At 45.7% G+C, this 18,249-nt stretch overlaps 1 protein-coding gene and 1 long non-coding RNA gene across 4 annotated transcripts in view; one reads left to right on the top strand and one right to left on the bottom strand.

Moving 5' to 3' along the window:
- Window positions 1-511: 511 nt before the first annotated feature.
- The window catches only part of LOC120498014 (bifunctional heparan sulfate N-deacetylase/N-sulfotransferase 4), a 71,592-nt gene continuing 53,854 nt past the window's right edge, over window positions 512-18,249 (bottom strand). Inside the window, exons 7-15 of one of the 3 annotated variants that reach the window (XR_005626613.1) lie at window positions 11,970-12,152; window positions 10,990-11,086; window positions 10,767-10,890; window positions 9,719-9,893; window positions 8,718-8,888; window positions 6,713-6,822; window positions 3,869-3,971; window positions 3,251-3,666; window positions 512-982 (exon numbers count right to left, since the gene is read on the bottom strand). Coding sequence is in view for 1 of the 3 variants with exons in the window: in XM_039700247.1 (XP_039556181.1) it covers window positions 3,547-3,666; window positions 3,869-3,971; window positions 6,713-6,822; window positions 8,718-8,888; window positions 9,719-9,893; window positions 10,767-10,890; window positions 10,990-11,086; window positions 11,970-12,152 (1,083 nt within the window). In the remaining 2 variants the exon portion in view is untranslated. Of the gene's footprint in view, window positions 3,667-3,868; window positions 3,972-6,712; window positions 6,843-8,717; window positions 8,889-9,718; window positions 9,894-10,766; window positions 10,891-10,989; window positions 11,087-11,969; window positions 12,153-18,249 lie in introns of those variants that run through there. The other 2 variants (XM_039700247.1, XR_005626614.1) reach the window with 2 other exon arrangements.
- LOC120498015 lies at window positions 12,822-15,467 on the top strand. The gene is made up of 3 exons (XR_005626615.1): window positions 12,822-12,875; window positions 13,290-13,387; window positions 14,776-15,467. It is a non-coding gene; the product is annotated as an uncharacterized LOC120498015 (long non-coding RNA).

Raw genomic sequence — 18,249 nt, 5'->3', positions numbered from 1 at the left:
GCTCAATGATAGAAGCTCTCAGGAGGTTGAATTTGCTAATCTGGAAGGTTTGTAGAAAGTATCCATGACTCTGATATGATTTAACCTCATTCTGACACAGATCAGTGAAACAAATGAATATTTTATAATAAAAAATGTAAGCATGATGAGATTTTAGGCATAAAATCTGTCTCATACTTCTAAGTGCACAGTTTGAGGAATGTGCAATAGCTGGAATCAGGGCCTTTTAAAATTCCTCAAATGGAGCAGAAGGAAATTATTTTTAACTGGGGCAAGAGCTTGCTTGGGGCTGCATGTCCCTGTCCTGTGGGGTGCAAGGAGGCCAAACTTTGGGAGAGCAGGCCCAGAAAGGTGTGTGGGGAGATGCTGAGGCAGGAGGAGCTGGGAAGGTGCATGGTTTCAAGTACATGGCTGAGGCTGTTGAAGAGCAGATTTTGGCTCGGGAAATGGGAAGGAGGGTTTAAGGAAAGAGGCAAAGCTGTCTCTGTAATGCACCATCAGAAGTGTTTATTCTGTGGCAGTGAGAAGAACTGATAATCAGCTGTGTGCACATCAATTATTTAAAACAATTCCAGCAAGTACAGCCCTTGACCTCCCTCACCAACCCCACCCCCCAACAAAAATACTTTGAGTGATCAAAATTTATTTTAATTCCTTCTGCTTCAACACCAAGTATTTGTTCAACTGGACTTGCTGTCGTCACGTTGGAGGGGAAAGAAAAATTAAAAAAAAAAAAGAGCTTGGGCAAGACAGTGAAGTTTTTCCTCAGCTCTATCAACAGGATGTCCTTTGTTCTGAAATACGACAGAAATCATAATAAGTCTTATAAAAGTTATCCAGTCACTGGAGCACTGAACACTTCAGAATCTGTGTCGCTTGCAAATCCTTATTTCTTTTTGGCAGCTTTTCTAGAAAGGAGAGTGATGGACGAATTGAGTCCGTGGGCAGGTCCACACCTTTGCAGTCACACTAAAAGGATGAACTGGAAGCACAAAAAGAGAAATAAAGACAGAGTAAGAAACGTTGTCTGGCAGGGAAATTCCTGTCCCATGAACACAGAGTTATCTAAAAGAACCCCCAAATTTAGCCTTATTTCAGTACAGTAAAATCAGCCAAGTGGTCACTGCTGATTTATGTTCCTGTGCTGTACCTGTTTGACACACTCATATTCCTGTTAGAAACATCAATTTTAAGCCCATGACGAACATAATTTGTTACTGATGGGAGGTAAATGAGTGGGTGATGTCTCCCTTTTGGGTGGCCCAGCAGAGGGGAAATGGGCTCCCCACACCCCGACCGTTCAGGGGATGGATGAAAGACACCCCATCTCCCTGCCTCAGAATGGGCAGGGAGGGGAAGGAAGAGGAGAAAGCACTCAGCTCTGGATTCTGTATTCAGGGCACATCCCCACTGCCTTGTTATCACATCAGAGAGCCTGGACCCATCGGCGCCTTCATTACACAACCACTTCCTCCCCCAAGAATTTCTAATTCCACCATTTTAATTTGTTTTGGGGACTCTCTGCAGCCTGCTCCCCTATCAGAGAGGAAATTTGGTTTATTAGACAACATCGCGGAGCAGTTAATCCCACAACTTTATTTTAGACCTTGAGAGGTCAATGCATAATTTAGAGGGGTTTGGATTCCGTTCTGATTGCTCCTCGCTCAAAAACAGCCTCGATTTTATGAGCTCAGCTTTCTGAGGGCCAAAGCTCTGCTGTCATCATCAACCCTGCTGCCACGGCCCCGACCCCTGTGCCTGGCCTGGAACCCTCATTTCCAGGGGAATGGGAGCAAACTGCAGCTGCAGCCCCCCCGCAGCAGTGTGTGGAACTCTGAACTGCAGCCTGCAGCACGGGAAGGACAGGAATCCTGTGGCTTACAAACAGGAAAAAAGGACCAGCAGGATCTTTCCCGGCCACAGCGCTCTTGCCATCAATAATTGTTTCATTTTTGCTGCCTTTGTTTTGCTGGTCTGTAAGAGTCCCAACAATGATGTGGTCAGTGACATAAAAAGGCATCAAAAGCAAAGGAGATCATTTCCAGACAGTTCACAAAGGCTCCTCTGTCACACGGTGGTCCAGAGGAATTCTGTGCTGATGGCTCCTCTTACAAGTGGAGGGAGTGAAACTTGGAAATAATGTTATTTCATCTTGGTGACACATGAAGAACTCAATTCAAATGTCAGTCCTCAATGGAACACGAGATCTCGCGGCAATGTGAGGCCTATTCAAACTTAAAAAATGACATAAAAATAAAAATAGCTGGTGGATTTTCAGGACATGGTGCCAGTACAGAGCTGAGAGTTAGAGAGACAGACTTCTTTCTAAATAAAAAACTAAGAACAAGAAATAATTTTCTGGATTCTCTAGTGTTTGTCTCATTTCCTTGAAAAGCTCCTGAAACCAGTGTCATGTTTATTCAGCTTTTAATCAAGAGTGAGGCAGTCTTCTTTTAATTAAAGCTGAGCCAATTTTAATGCATTTTAACAGCTATAATTTTATCAAATGCTCCTTTTAGATACTCCTCTCTGCCCAAGCCTTACTTACCCAAAGCTCTCATTACTCCAGTCATCTGTGGTGTTGCCAGTGCTCTAAGATAAGGGAGTGTGAGTTTCTATGTGACATACAAATACATCTGTTTACCACTTCCAGATGTGAGGAATGACCTCCATAGAGGACAAGCAAGGAGTTTCTGCCCTGCCTCGCTGACCTTGCCCCTACAGCTCTGAGAACCAAGCAGAGTTTATGTCATATTTTTGGTAAGCCACCCTTTCATTTCCCTGTGGGCACAAAAAGCAGATATTTAAAACTAAGTGTGTGTCTGATCCAGAGATACACTAGGCAGACATTCAGGAACGAAGACACGTATGTCATACAGGTGTGTGTGATATGCAGGGGCTGTGTTTGTCCTTTCAACTCCCTAAAAGTCTGCAGGAAGAGCTTGTTCTTCAGCAGCCTGCTTTGTGTCCAGACCATTTAGAAAGGCAATTACAGTTATTTTTCTGCACCAGCTTGCAGAAAAAGCACAGCTCTCCTAAGGAAGCGCTGGTTGGGCGCTGATGATTTAACCTGCCTGAAGAAGACCCTAAAAGACCCACCCGGTGTCTGAAGGTGTCTGAAGGTGTCTGAAGGCTTCAGCGCTGCTCTGCAGACAGAAGCCAGCTTTCCATACCAGGCCACGGGCAGTGCACTGCTGCAGCGTGAAAGGGTTTGAAAAGAAAAGCGGGAAGAGCCCAGCGCAGGACCAACCTCCCAGTGCGGCGAGCGGCGTTCCCATCCTTTGCCGTGTCCGGCCCGGCTCCGCCGGTCCCGCACAGAGCTCCCGGCCCTTCCCGGGGCAGGGAGGATCCAGGGCCGCCGCCGCCGCCGGGCGCTCTCCCGGGAGCCGGCAGAAGGGCTCGATGCCGCTCCGCCGGGCATGCCAGCACTTGCGGGTTTGGGGCTCCTCTGTTGGTTCTCCTGTGGTTTGTGTGGTTTCGCGGGGTCCGTGAGGTCCTGTCCTGACGGTGCCGGGGCAGCGGGGCGCCTGGCCGGGTCGCCCCGGGCTACCTGAGCTTCTGCAGCTCCTGCCGCAGCCAGGAGGGCAGCGGCTGGCCCAGCCGGTGCAGCAGCTTGGACAGCTCCACGTTGTGCTCCCGGTAGTAGCTCGACAGGAACGCTCGGGACTGAGCGGGGAGAAACACAGCAAGATCAGGTTAAAGGAATCCCATCCCACAGAGGGCTCTCACGGGAGGAACTCAATTCCTTCTCTCCCAAAGCTCGAGTTCCTGATTTTTAAAAATATCAACCCAGTGAAAATGCAACAAAGAAAAAATAAATTAGGGTCAGTATTAAAAGTGCTCCCATAGACTTCTTGAAAGCCCTTACCTCTTGGTCCATTGGTGGGTATTTCCGACCTTTGCTTTTCCCCAGGCACTTTGTTTTCCCTCCTTCCAATAACTGGCACCAGAAGCCTTTCTGAGGGTCAAACCTGTGGAGGATCAGATCTTTTAAAAGATCTTGCTTCAGAAACATCTCCTGGCTACTGAGACATCAGTGTCAGTCCACAGTTATGCTGCACACATCTCTAGATGACTGGAATTGTGAGGACAGAGTGAGAAACAGCTTTCCTCTCCCGTGTAAACTCTGGGAATTCATTTTTTCCCACAAATCTGCCTTGGAAGTGCCTAAAAGCAGGAAGTTTTTCCCACTGTGCTCTACCTGCACTGGCTAATTTTTGTTGTCCTTGTCCAGCCCATAGGGTGATGCACAGCTCTCCTAAGGAAGCACTGCTTGGGTGCTGATGATTTAACCCGTCTGAAGAAGAAGCTGCTGCTCTCTATCACTGCATCAAATACCATTTTTGTTCCCAGGATGGCATTGTAGCATAAACACTGTCTTTGCAGCCTTATCTGAAACCTGATTGTGATGTCTGAAATGCAGAGATAGAAGAGGTTCAGATGAAGGTTTGGAAGCAGGCGCTCGCTGAGGAGCAAACGGCGCGTGGTGTTGAGTTTGGAATTTATTGCTGTGGGACTTGCAGCAGGCATAAACCATCCCAACGCTGCACATTCCTGCTGCTCAGCAGATGTTTGAGAAGGATGAAGGATAATTGGCTGGAACACAGAGTTAATTAGTTACACACCACCTTTCTGCCCCTGCTCTGTCCCCACAATACGGATGCACCTGCAATTTGCTGCCGTGCAGAAGTGGGCGAATTTCAGGAGAAGGGTGAACCCCCTCCATGGGCTTTTCCTTGACCAGCCTATTAATGCAGCCTGACCGTTGTTTCCTAAATTGTCTCTGTAGCTGTATCAATTAAAAACAAATAAATCATTGATTAAATGGGTATATTGATGATAGATTAATTTCTGCTTCGGCCTTTCCCATCTGCTCCTTGCATGGTGAAGTGCTTTAGCTGCCTTGCATTAATTTCCCAAGATGCAAGCAGCATCGTGTGCTGGGTAAAAGGGAAACTGCAAAACTATGCCCCAAACAATCTTTCTGCCTCAGAAGGAGCTTATTGAACATTATGAAAAGGATGTGCAAATTTGGGAAGGGGAAAAGAGGGTGAGGCAGTTTGAGCTGAATTCAACCCTCTGCATTCAGAAATCACAGAGCTCTCAGGGCTTCCGTAAACGTAATTGGGCACAGTGGAGGTATTTATTTAAAAATAGTGATAGCCCTAAGGCTAAAGCTACAGGGGAGCATTTTAGAGCTGTCAGCAGAAATCCTTGGAGGCCTGGTTGTCTTCCCTTCCCTGCAGAGTAAGCCTGGGGCAGAGGCAGGGAATGCCTGCGAGGGCAGAGCCAAGCAATGCCACCATGAGGATCTTTCTCTCACTCTCTGACAGAACATAGCAGCCCTCCAAGGGAGAACACTTTCCTAAGCACACTCCTCTCATCTTGTGTTTTCCTCGAGCCCTGCCTCTGTGTCCCTTCTGCTCCCCTCCCATGGCTCCCTTCTGCCTGGGCTGATTTTACTCTCCTGCAAGACTTTCACACAATGACTCAGGGTGATGGACTTGTTGCTCAGTGCTGTTCACAGGACTGGGTCCTTAGGCTGCTTCCTGACACCTTTAAGAATGTGTGCTGTGCAGTTGTTAGGCAGTAATGACTAGGAACAATCCTATGCAATCTTTTCCCCTTTGACAAGCCCTGCCAGAAAGCAGCTACACACTTTAATGCATTTTCCCCTTCCATCCCAAATCCGTGCAGAAGTGTGTGCTTCCACAGCACATTTGCATTCTTGATGCCTCTAAACAGGGAGTGCATAATTTTATGGATCTGTTTACAATCCATTTTTCCTGTCCAAACCAGTATGAGAGGCCAAATTTCTTCCTGCTGTGTGACTCCACTGACTTTAATTTAGTTCCAGCAAGGAAGATGCATGTCTGTGGGTGTGGATTTTAAAAACCCAGCAGAAGGCACTGCAGATGTGCAGTTGTGAGTTGTTCAAACATCAATAGCTCAGCTCTGTGATCAGAATCCTCCTCCCTCCATCCTCTTTGGAAACCAGTGACTTAAAAAATTGCCTTCTGAAATCCAAAATTCTTCCTCTAGAAAAAGGTTTTGGCAGAGCAACTTCCTTAAGCACTGAAGTCTTCCTTTGAACCTGTGATATAAATAAGCTGAACCCTGCCAGGGAGGAAACATTAGATGGTAATTGCAAGCAGACAGGAGCAGTGTGGGGCAGCTGCAAAGTCTGTGGTTGTGTTTCCCTCAGGACCAGCCTGCAGGGAAGGCGGAGCAGAGGCTTTGCTGCTTCCCACTCCATGTGCTGGCTCAGGGCTTGGAAAAACAGTGCCAGGCTTCCCAGCTCATGGATATCCCAGGGCTGGGGCTGTAAGGAGGTGATGCTCCTCACACAGGGAGGCTCAGAGCAAAAGCTTCTTACAATTTTCTGCTGGACTAAGAGGGGAGAGGGGAATTCAGCCCACTCCCACCCCTGCAGGAGTGTCAGCTGTAGGCGGAAATCCAGACAGGAAAATGGGATTATGGAACGAGTGCTTCTCACCCAGCCTCTGCCATCAGGCTCCTTTGGAATGAGAAATCCAAGCTTCCCACACCTGACACTCCAGGCTTCAGCTCCTGGAGACTGATGGAAGAGAACCCCAAGCTTCTCAAAGTTATTGTTATCCTGATGTGTTTGTAATTAATAATGAAGGGATCCTCGTGGGAGGGGATGTACCCTGGGATCCCACAGGGCAGATGAGAAAAGGAAAACACTCACGTTAGGGCTTCAGAGTAATTGTAGTGAGAAGAGACTCCCAGAAACTTCTGCACTTCATCCATCACAGTAGCAGGGTCACTTCTCAGCTGCTGTCCATCGATAATGAGCAACTGCAGGGGTAAATATGGCACTGATTTGGAAACAGGACTAAGGTTAACAAAAAAATGGCATTATTTCACTTCTGTGACAACCTGGATTTAAATTAGCTTTAAATGACTTTGTACAGTGCTAAAAGCATTCATGTGGATGAACTCCTTTTTAGGTTTGCTTTTTCCTTTATTGAGTTGGATTTACGTAGGTGGGCACCTTGTAACTCGGTGTGTGCACCTTGTTCAACTGCAGGAGTTAAACCTCCCAAGCCAAACCTGACACTCAGACAATTCTGAGGAGAAGAGATAAGGAAAGGATGTAAAATATTGTTGAGGTTTATGATCTGCCTGTGGGAAATCTTGAGGGGAAAAGGCAGCAGCTCCAGGTGAAGGCAGAGGAGCAGCCCAGGGAACAGGGCATGGGATGCTCAGCACCCTCTGCATGCTCAGAGTTTGCCAGGACATCCCCCTCTCCTTTGGCAGAATAAGTTGGGATGAGGTGGGCGAGGAGGAGATGTGGCCTGTTTGCTCCCAGGGCAATACTGCCCCTGCTGCTACCTCAGCATCTCTGGGAGGACTCCCTCCCCATTTATGAAAGAGTGGAAAGGCCAGAGAGGAAAGAAGGAGGTAAATGACTAACTGAGATTTTCTCCCTTCTCCTGGAAATGGGATTGACCTGCTTCTCTTCTCTATAGTACAGCTGAGGATGTATAAAAAGAAAAATGAGGCTTGGAAGAAGGCAGAGCTTCTAGTTCTTTTTGGGTTTTTTTGTTTGGTTGGTTTTTGAGTTTTTTGGCTCCCCCCTCCCCAGGTCCCTGACAAAGTCGGCAACGCTCAGCTCTGCCTCCTTTCAGCAGCATTCTGTCCCACCAGAGCAGTCTCTGGGGATCCTTGCTGATGAAAGAGCCTTTTACAGCCTTGCCTTACAGGAGGTACACGTGTGAACTGCCATATGACCATGTCCTTGGATAAAGAGTGCCCATGCATGTACTCTGTAGTACAAAAATGCTGGCTTTAGGTTATTTTTTTATTATTACTACTTCAACAATGGAAATATTCTTTAGATCTATGGGCTTAGGTAAGTTTTTCATGGCAGAGGTTATAAAAGACAATTCAATAAAATATCTGAAGGAAGAGGGAGCAAAAGAAGAAATCTGTGCTCCAGCCCCGAGAAAGGCCAATTCCATATGAGCATCAAAGACATGTGAAGCTTTCTGTGACAGGGACTGAGTGGGGAGTGACGCCGGCAGTTTATTTACAGACAGGAACGGAACGGGACCACACCTGAACAGCGTCGTGAGCTGTTTATTTAACAAGCATCAGCCTCATTACGTGGCTTGTGGCAATGGATTGATGAGAGCAGCAGGTCAGACAGCAGGCCGAGGAAACTTAACGTTGCAACATATTTTAAGATAGTTTCAGACCCAGTTTCAGCCAATTACATAGAGCAAAAGCATATTGGCAGTCGTTCTATCCAACCACATGAAGCACACGTAGCTTTGGTTAAAACAATAGCAACTTTTTCTCTCATACAATGGTTCGTTCATAAAAGACAAAGCACAGAGCCCTATTCATATTTAACCTTCTAAATACTTACTAAAATATACCTTTTTGCAACTTAGAAAGCCAAACTACACAGCTTTATTGTTCTATTTCTCATGTCTTTGCTACTGCCGATGTCTCTTTTTCTGCTGCTTAAGCATTTCACTATCTTCACTGTCTCTGAAGCCTTTCTTTTTCCCAGCTTTCCTAAAATCCTCTAACCCCATGAATCCCCACGGGGAGCAGGATGAAGCTCCTATTTAGAAAAACCCCTGGCGTTTCCTAGACGGATTTGCCCGCCCTTCCCACGACATCTGGCGCTTTGCCGGAGCCCCGGGGCCGCTCTGGGCTCGGCGGGCCGGGCGGGCTCTTACCTGGGCGGGCGGGAAGTGCGAGAGCCAGCGGTGGATGTGCCGCGCGTAGCAGCCGGGCGCCAGGCAGCGCCGCTGCAGCGCCCGCAGCTCCGGCGGCGCCCGCGGCCCGCAGCTGATCGCCTCCAAAAAGCTGAACCTCAGCGCGGCCGGGTCCTCGTGCGAGCGCTGGTGCTGCGGGGACACACGCGGGGCCGCAGGTGAAGGCTGGCATCTCCAAAGTCTCCGCACCCGGGAAGGCGCCGGCGGGATGCAAAACTGCAGCCCCTGGCCGCGCTTTGTTGCTTGCAGCATCAGAAATGATGCTATTGCAGCATTATCAACCCGAGTCTGTTTTAACAATGCATTTAGCGTGTCCTTTATGTGTTTGCCTACGCCATTTTTCACAAGCATGCTTATACATTTCCCTGAAAATAGAATTTTTAAATAGTGCAGAGTTTGTTATGGAAGGGTGTGGGCTCAGTAAAAGGCAAGGAAGAGCGTCCTGGGGAAAACAACAGGCTTGCTTTTGTTTCCAAGGAGAGAAAAAGGGCAGCGTCTCCAGTCACAGGTCTTTTTACCTCCTTGGAAACTTCAGGAGACACTGGGTCCATCTGTGCACCGCTGCACACTGCTGAGCTGACACGCAGGGGGAAGGGAAGCGGGGCCAGCCCCTCAGCATCCAGAGCTCTGATTCCCTGGCTGGGCCACGCTCCTCTTCCCTGTGCATCTCCCTGGGCACGGAGCACTGCTCTCCCTCTCTGCCCTGCCAGCTGTAATTGAGATTAAATTGTTTGCTTCCAGCTGGTGGCAGCTCTGTGCTGGGAACTTTCATCATTCCTGACACCGGTGTCGCAGGTGCCAACTGCAAAAGCTGGCACCCAGCACCCTCCTGCTTCCGCAGGGTGCCAAGGCTGTGCCACAACTCCCATTACTCGCTCAAGGACACGGATTCCCAGCGATGCCAGCCATCATCCCCTGCCACTGGCTCCACTGTGCATTCCTCAGGGCAAAGAATTCCCTACCTGGTACCAGGAGTATGCGCGGTCGGACGGGTCGATGAGGATGGTGATGATCTTGGCCTTGGGGATGAGAGAAGCAGCTCTCCTGGGAGCTTCCTCAGAGTGGAAATAGTTGGCACTTTTCTCAAACAGGAGGTCGGTGCTGGCGTTGGAAGGAGTGGGGAAGAATTCCATGTACCTTGGAGGGGAAGAGACGTGTCAGAATGAGCAGCAGCACAACAGGGTCATGGCCCCGTGCTTCCCATTTCATGGTGGGTGAGAAGGTGAATTTTCAGACATAATTCTCAAGAAGCAAAATTGAATTTTTCACTCAGCCCAGACTGGAGTAATGGGAATGCATCTTGGCTGTGAGGTGGTGCTGGTAACAGCTAAAGCCCTCATGAAGTCTGGTAATTAGGTTTTTCCTGTGATGGATGGGATTTTTGCTAATAACTTCAGTGTCAAAGGGATATCATTCACCAGTTTGGAGTGAGTTCAGTTTTAGCTGCAGAAAAAAATGGGAAAGCCTTCAAAATGTCAACATTTAATGTCAACATTTAAATGTCAAACTGTTTAATTTTAACATTGTTGAAGTATTTCATTTTGGAACTGACATATCTTTGCCTTTGGACACTTTCAGAATGCAAGATTTGAATTTTGGCTTTGAATGGTCTTTTCCATTTAAAATTGATTGGATGGATCCTCGTGAAGAGATAAATTGAACCTTACTTCATGAAAAGCCACTTTGGAAGGAACAGAGTGTAAGTCAGTGCAGCTACAGCTATGACAAGACAGAGATGTTATTCAGCATGAAGACAGAACTCATGGCAGAACTGCCTCTTGCAGTCATTTGTGTGAAAGCTCAGAAAATTCTTACTGTAATGTCTAAACAAAATTAGGGGCTTGATTAAATGTCCCATCACTACCAATTAGATTCTCTTTCCATCTGATAATTCCCAGCATAACGAATTCATCCAGTAATTAAGGCCATGTCACACCCGCTCCTAGAATTGCTCCACTGTGATTTTCCATGTATTTAGAATGAGCACCTTGTTTTTGTCATTCTTCTTACCAGTCAATTCCCTTGTGGTAGTTGTTGCCGCTGAAGAATTGAACTTCCTCAAAAGTTTTTGGACTGGGGAGATTGCTGATAATGGAAGGATGCATCAGAAGGAATAGATAAAGGGCTGTTGTTCCTATGACAACAAAAGGATAGCCATTAGGAAGTATTAAAAATTAAAAAAGCACCTTTGACTTTGCAGAAACTTTTGGAAAGCTCTCTTTGAGCTCTTTACCTGTTTTCTGGGGTCCTATCACCAGGAATTTGGGCAGGTGGTCGCACGTTTTGTCTCTGGACCAAATATCCCTGTGTCGCTTATCGTCACACGGGTTCTGAAGGACAAAAGGTGGTTGTGGCCAGCACGTGGGGCATCCCAAACCTTTGCAGGGTCTCAGTGTTAAGCACTAATGCCAGAGCCCTACACTGAGCAGCAAAATCCCACAGTGTGCACACAATGGTTTTGAATGAGTGAGCACAAGGTTCAGTCATTAGCAGAAAAAGAAAAGAAGGGGAAAAAAAAGATTGGAACATTGATTTAATCACGTTTCCATTTGAGGTTCAAATGGAAGCCTCTGAATAGCTTGGAGGCATTACTTTCTGAGCTGTCAGGATGGTTTCGGATGCATGGGGCTTAGTGCCAATTTTAATTTACGTGAGAATGCAAAAGGAAAGGACAAAATAGAAATGTGGGATATTATTCATCTCCTTATCTTTCTACTACCTATGAATGCAAAATAAAAACCTGTGAACAAAAGGCCCCGTAGAAGAGGTTGGGACTGGCTGCTCTTCAAAGCAGTTATCACACAGATGCTGCTTTTGCATAGGTAACAGAGGATACATTTTGCTGGTGAATAAAATTAACAAAATATGACGGAGAAAATCATCAACTGAATGGATTGCTGCAGCCCAGTGGAAATATTATAGATTTATACTTCCTTTGTGGCTCGGCCAAAAATAACAGGGGAAATTTTCTGCACCTTTTTGCCAGTGTAAGCCCTAAGTAACTGCACAGGTCTCCTTGGTGCCCCCCTGGATTTTAGCCGCTAGTTCAGTGTGGCCCATGGTATTCCAGGGAAGAGAAGAGGCAGGTACATGTAACCATTCAATTACAGCATTGAGCTCACATTCCCATGCTCAAAAAAGTCTTTTTAGAGGAAAAGATGCTTGCTCCAACGAGCAGGTTGCAGCTGGAGGAGGAAGAGGAGGTGCCTTTACCTGCCAGAGGGGGTCTGTCTGCTCGGGGAAGAGCTGGAAGTACTTCTGAGCCAGCTGCACGGGGGGCAGCGTCTGCAGCCTCAGGTTTGTGCAGCTCTTGACAAAGCTGGCAAGGTTGGCAAAGGTGTAGAGGCCCAGGCGGTCGTTCCCGTAGTTGGACAGGTGGGTCATGAAGATGCTGATCTGGGGGCAAGAGGAGCCTTTCAGGCATGGCACATCAAAAACCCAATTTGCTGTCTCCCCCCGGTGCTGGCTGCTTTGCCTAGCATTTGCTACTCACATGGCTGTGAGTAGGGGAATAAATTCTGACACAGAAACGCTCCCAGGCTTTGTGAAGGATGGTATCTCAGCTAAGTATCTCTGTCTTCATTTTCTCCTTAAAGCTGATATAACTTCTGTCTTTTTATCAGCCTTTATGTGGCCACTGCCTCATAGATCTCATCATTTATTTCAGAGGGATAAGAGAGTTTATAAGAACAATGTGACAAATGTTTTTCCCAGCATTTTCTTTCCACGAGGTGATTAAACTCAGTTTTGTGGCTGTTTTACCTGTAGATTGTCATTATTTACTTTTATGAAGATGGCACCAAACTGAATGTTGTCAGTTGGCTGTTTTAATCAAGGCAGTGGCCTGAGCCAGGATGGACTGACAGTCAAATTGGATTACAGCTGCAGGCAGATTTGGGGGACTGAAGCACCTCATTCTGAAGAAATTATCTATCAACAGTGAGGACACCTGGTTCCCAGGTTTGCTTTGTAGAGAGATAATTGTGTCCAGGTGAGCCTTGCTTCAGATGATTACAAATGGGAAGGAGATTATAAAGTTGTGCAAGACAGGGGGGGCAGAGATGTTGTCAGAGAGGACTTGCACCTTCTCCTTTGAAAGCTGCTATAGGAGTCATTCAGGTTAGTGAATTTTGAGATTTTAAGTTCAAAAATGAATTGAATTGGTGTGCTGGAGGGCTGCTGGATGTGGTTTGAGTTGAAGCCTTGCCCAACCCAGGCTTGGGGGACAGTGTTTATGCAGCACTCCTTTGGAGCCTGGGGTGTGGGTCAGGTATGCTGGAGATATGCTTTAAAATACCTCTGTGTGTGGCTCAGGAAGGTTTTTAGCAGTGATCCACCTCCAGAGGAAGCTTTGCACCCTGCAGGCTCCTGCTCTCTTGTCCCAGGCTTGTCCCTAGCACATCAGGGGAGTGAGAAGCCACCAGCTTCCCACTCTCACCCTCTTGCTGTGCCAAGGTGGTGCTTCTTTAACCACAGCCCCCAGTGCTTGAAAATGTCTCCATTAGTTTGTTAAATTATTAACAAGGCTTTTAGCCCTCCTCCAAGGGGGAGACAGATGGAGCTTAGGAAAAAGTGTCCCTCATGACCCTTCTGCAGCGGGCTTGCATTCTGCACGCTTTATGCCACAAAAGGTAATTTATTCTTCCCTTTTATTCTGCTCTGGGCGTCGGTTAAGCAAGATTGGAAGCTGTACAAGTTGTTTTTTTTCTGTGGATTGATTTGGTGGATTCCAGTGCCTGTGTGTTTTATGACCCTGAGTATTTGACATAAACAAAGTCTTAAAATTACCCTGAACTTGGTGCATGTCTCTGTGTACTACCCCAGAAACTATAAGGAGGGTAATAAATCTTGCTCTCCTCACAAAATAAACCCCAGCCAACACAAACAAATCCTTGATAGTTCAACTCCTGCAAATGTGAAAAGTTCTTTCTGCAAACTGTTTTAAAGTGATGAAAAGGAAAACACTTGTAGGAGATGCTGCTGGACAATATCACCTTGTTTCTGGAGCATTTGTTTGATGAGTGCTAAAGGGTCTGCCAGTGATATTTAATGTTATTGCACCAAATGAAGTATGCAAGTAAATCTCTGTGCTCTTTGTGCTTTGTTTACACTTGAAAATGGATGAGATTGTTTTTAATGTTAAAATGTACTTGTAGGAGATGAGTATTAGCTTATTCTAGGAGTTTCATTATGCTGCAAACCAATTTAAAAGAGCCTGTTAATCACTATTCATGGAGCCAAAAGATTTTGGGCATCTCTTTTGACTTCTTTTGCTCTGTTGGTCTTTTTGGAAGCAAAAAAGCCCCAGATATGATGCATTATTCATGGAGTAAAATGGGATTTAGTTCTTTGCTATCTACCTCCAAATCACTGGGGATAAAGGTGATTGGTTTTAACTGCTCATGTTTAGAGCATGGATGATATCAGACTGTTTGCAAACTAATGGCAGGACCATCACACCATTTCACTGTGTGGTTTTTGTTTCTAGGGCTATTTCACATCACTTAGATCTAGAATTTGGATTCTCCATATGGAATGTTTGTATATGCAGGCTTGTGTGTTATAGAAAATGAAACCTACAGCAGTTAGTAGAGAGAAACAAAGGACTTTTAAAAAAAATTATTTGAATATAAGCCAGTGCCTTGAAACTGCATTCTGTACTTAGAGTTTGTGTGCTTGCTCTGGGTGCACAGCCCTATTGATGCAGAATAAAGAGCCTTTTTTCTTCTGTAGCTGCCAAACTTAGCACAGCTTTAGCTAAACACACTTGGTTTTGAACAAAAATTAGCTACCTGCCTCTGAAGGGCACAGCTGAAGTGCAACACCATCTCAAGGATGGCAATCCCGTGTTGTGAATAAAATATTGGCTGATTGCTTTCTGTGGATATCTGAAACTCTCCCTATCCATCGATCAAGCCCTTGCAATGAAAAAAATCCATTATCAAACTTAGGTATAAATATGTTCCACCTCATCCTCTCAGCCATTCCATAATTAAACAGAATCAATGTTCCCTTTTAGGTCCTGTCCTCCTGCTGCTTGGCCCATTGCTGGAAAGCCCAGGAGCCAGAGCTGGGTGTCCCGTGGGAATTCTGCTGTTCTGAGAGGAAATGCACATTTACTGTCTTTAGCAGCTTCTTTAATAAGATTTGCCAGAAGGGAGGAGTTGATGCAGGGGGTGTAGCTTGGCCTTGTGCATAGCAGAGCTGTGCCGGCCATCCGTGGTGTTCTTGCTGTGGAAGTGCATGTGCTGTGGAAGTGCATTTTTTGCTCAGTTCCTGTCCCACCCAAATGAATTCTGCTTTTCCATCGTGCTCACAAAGAGCAGAGGCTCCGAAGGGGATGTGGAGGGCAGTCCCTTGGATTTCTGGCTGTGTCAGTGGGATGGCAGGGCAGGGAACTCAGAGCTGCCAGGTTCTCTTGTGCACATCCTGGGACACAGCCTCTCAGTCTGGGGCGGCTGATCCCTCCCGAGCCAGAGCAGGATAATTCATCCCCTCATGCAGCAGCTTAGGGGGAAGCTGGGAGGGAGATTTTTGTGTTGACAAAGCACTAATTTTAATAATGACAAATGGCTGCTCTGGAATTCAGCGCTATTCATATTCATGACCCTTCTGCTGCTGAAGCAAAATCATTTATATGCCTGAAAATCGCGCTTTTTTAAACTTTTGCTCTCTTTCCGCTCTGCACATCTGTTTATACTTTAATGCTCTTGACAGGATAATCAAATATTTTCCAAATATAATGTCTCTAAAGAAAGCAACAAAGTCAGTGTTTGGACAGAAACATTTTTGTCTTTGCTTGAAGGGGAAGCAAAACCATTGAATGGCATTTTATTTCCTGTGCCCATGTTCATTACTGTGTCTGCTCTCCACTCCAAGTGCTCCCAGGATGGGAGTGGAAGCTGCTGTCCATCAGTGGTGGGAAGTGGCCTTGGGACAGCTGTACACATGCTGTAGAGCCTCTATGTTGTTTTAAAATTCCCTATTGGAAGAGCAAAATTGGTTTGTGTTTACCTGGGAATGCTTTCTGCTTTTCCATTGTTTAGTTGGCAGGACTAGATGAATTCCTTAGTATTGACAGAACAATCCTGTGCCTTGTTCCTTTCCTTCTGAGGTTGCTAGGTTTAGTATTTTTTTTTTCTGTTATCTCTCCAAGTTTTCCTTCTAAAGTGAAGGCTAAATTATGATCACATTCCACCACAGCCACTGCTCCCCAGGTCATACACATTTGTGACACCACAAGGTGCGTGGGGTCCCCGATGAAGAAAACTGCTTGGGAGGTTCTAACCCATTAGTTATATATATCAGTTAAAGATCACTTTTTCTTTTTTTCAAAGCCTGCAAGTAGAAAAAATTGGATTTTTTTTTTTCCTCTCAGCACATTCGTTGAGAGGCTGTGAAAAAACCCCTGCTGCTTCTGATGAATTTGTGCAATTGGTGTGTAGCTGCGTGCGGGTGGAAGATCTGAATGGATGTTTTATGGCTGCTCATTTGTCACACTTATGTAAGTCATCAGCAGCACAGCTAATTGTGGCCAGAGCTGAATGAATTCTGCCCGAATGCGCTGCTGCCACTCACATCTGTGGGCCCCAGGAAGCCTGTGCAGAAGTCTACAGCAATTCAATTCTCTTGTTATTTCCGTTTTCTAGTGAAATTCATGATACAGGAATTTGTTTTCTTGCCTTCTGTTTTTTTCTCACTGAAAAGACTTCCTTAGACTATAAACTCTCTCTTGAAAAAAGAAATAAATCTACTCAGTTCAGACTTGAGAACAAACCCAAGTTCAAATTTAGGAAATAAAGCAGATTGCAGTGGTTTGGGGTCCTGTTGGTTTAGGCCAAGCTGAACACGAAGTAGAGCTGTGGAGGACAAGGGACATGCAGGCAAAAAGAAGCCCAAATGATGGCGAGTTTGGATAAGTGCCCATAAATTACAGTTTCTCTGCCATTTCTCCTTAGAGATGTGGTAAACGAAGATGTGCTTCAGCCCATCATTCCCAGCACAGTTAGAATTAGGTCTTTTATCCTTGACATGACACTCTGTCATCTCCAGGTAGAGGAAGGAAGCACAGTCCTCGCATTCCCTATGGAACTGGGGATGCCCAGGACCCTGCACAGCACAGCAAGTTACAGAACAAGTGTGAATCGATCTGTTTGTTCTGAGCACTCCTATAGACACTAAGAAAGGGGATTTTCACCAGGATATTTTGTTCTGAACTGCAAAGAAATGCCTGGAAAGTTGCTGTAGGTTGGGGATGCAGGAAGTTTATAATTTGTTTTTATCACAGTTCTACTGTCATGCTGCTATCTTAGCAGTTTTCTGACTGCTCTGGGTTATAGAGTGTTCATAAATGATGATTAATTAATCCAGTTTGGTGGTCTACTCTGAGCAAACAAACCTCAGAGTTAATTTAATTCTCCACTCTTGGTTTCAGAGAAAAAAAAAGGCAGCATTTTCAGTTCACTAGAGGATATAATATTCTCAAATCAGCCACTTTCCAATTAATTTTGAATGGCCAACACAGCCAAGAAATTTAGTTCTTGGCCATTTACTTCTATTAAGGATTCATTTTCAATAATCAGAGTTCTGAGTCAGCTGGTTTTCACCTGGAAGGCTTGCTCCTGACACCTGAATAAATTATTGCATGGTGTGTGCATGAAGGTATCAGGTTCTCTCCCTTTTTCCTCAGTACCCCCTTGCTGACAGGCAGTCATTTACTGCTATTTCTGTCATCACCCAACTTGTTGGGAAGGGATTCTGGTACAATATCAAAATGTGTGGAGTGGAGCAGCAGCTCTCATAAAGCAGGAAAATGTCAGAAAGAAGGAAAGGAGATGTGCTATCCTTGAAATGTTTTCCTCATGCTCTGGGTTTCAAGCTAATTAGTTTCTAAATATGCTGCTGAAGGCTTGAGTTTCCATGGGATAATATTTCCCTGTAGTAGCTCTGTGCAGCCATGTGGGATGAGGGGGAAAAATAATGATTTACCAAGAGCAGAAAAAGATTCAGGAACATGAGGAAGGTCAGTGTTGATTTGTGTGTTTATGACCATTAAGATAAATACTGATGTAACTTGTTAATAAAACTCCTTTTTAATTTGGTGGAATGAACCTTTCCCTCTCGTCGGGTTGGAGAGGGACATGTCTGTCCCTGTGGGCTGCACACTGATAACTGCAGCTCCACAAATATTTACATTTTTTATTGGGATGTTGCCTGCCTGCTTTTTCCTGTCCCCAGGATGTGCTGAGATGCTCAGCCCACAGGGCCCTCAGCAGAACTGTGCTGTGAATTACTTTTGGGTTGCAGCACATTTCCTACAATGCCCAAGGTTATTTTTTATTCTTTCTATAACTATGCTCAGAGAAACAAAGCAAATAAAAAGAAAAACATTACCAACACTCAAGATGTTCCATAATAACATTCCCAAATCTCTTGTGGAAGGTATAAATTAACCCCTCTTTGCATTTACTTTTAATATGCCAAAGCAATAATG

The sequence above is a fragment of the Passer montanus genome, unplaced genomic scaffold (genome assembly GCF_014805655.1).
Source record: "Passer montanus isolate IOZ18808 unplaced genomic scaffold, ASM1480565v1 scaffold14, whole genome shotgun sequence".
Taxonomy (NCBI): domain Eukaryota; kingdom Metazoa; phylum Chordata; class Aves; order Passeriformes; family Passeridae; genus Passer; species Passer montanus.
The sequence above is the reverse complement of the archived record's forward strand: the minus strand, read 5'-3'. Positions and strand labels throughout refer to the sequence as shown.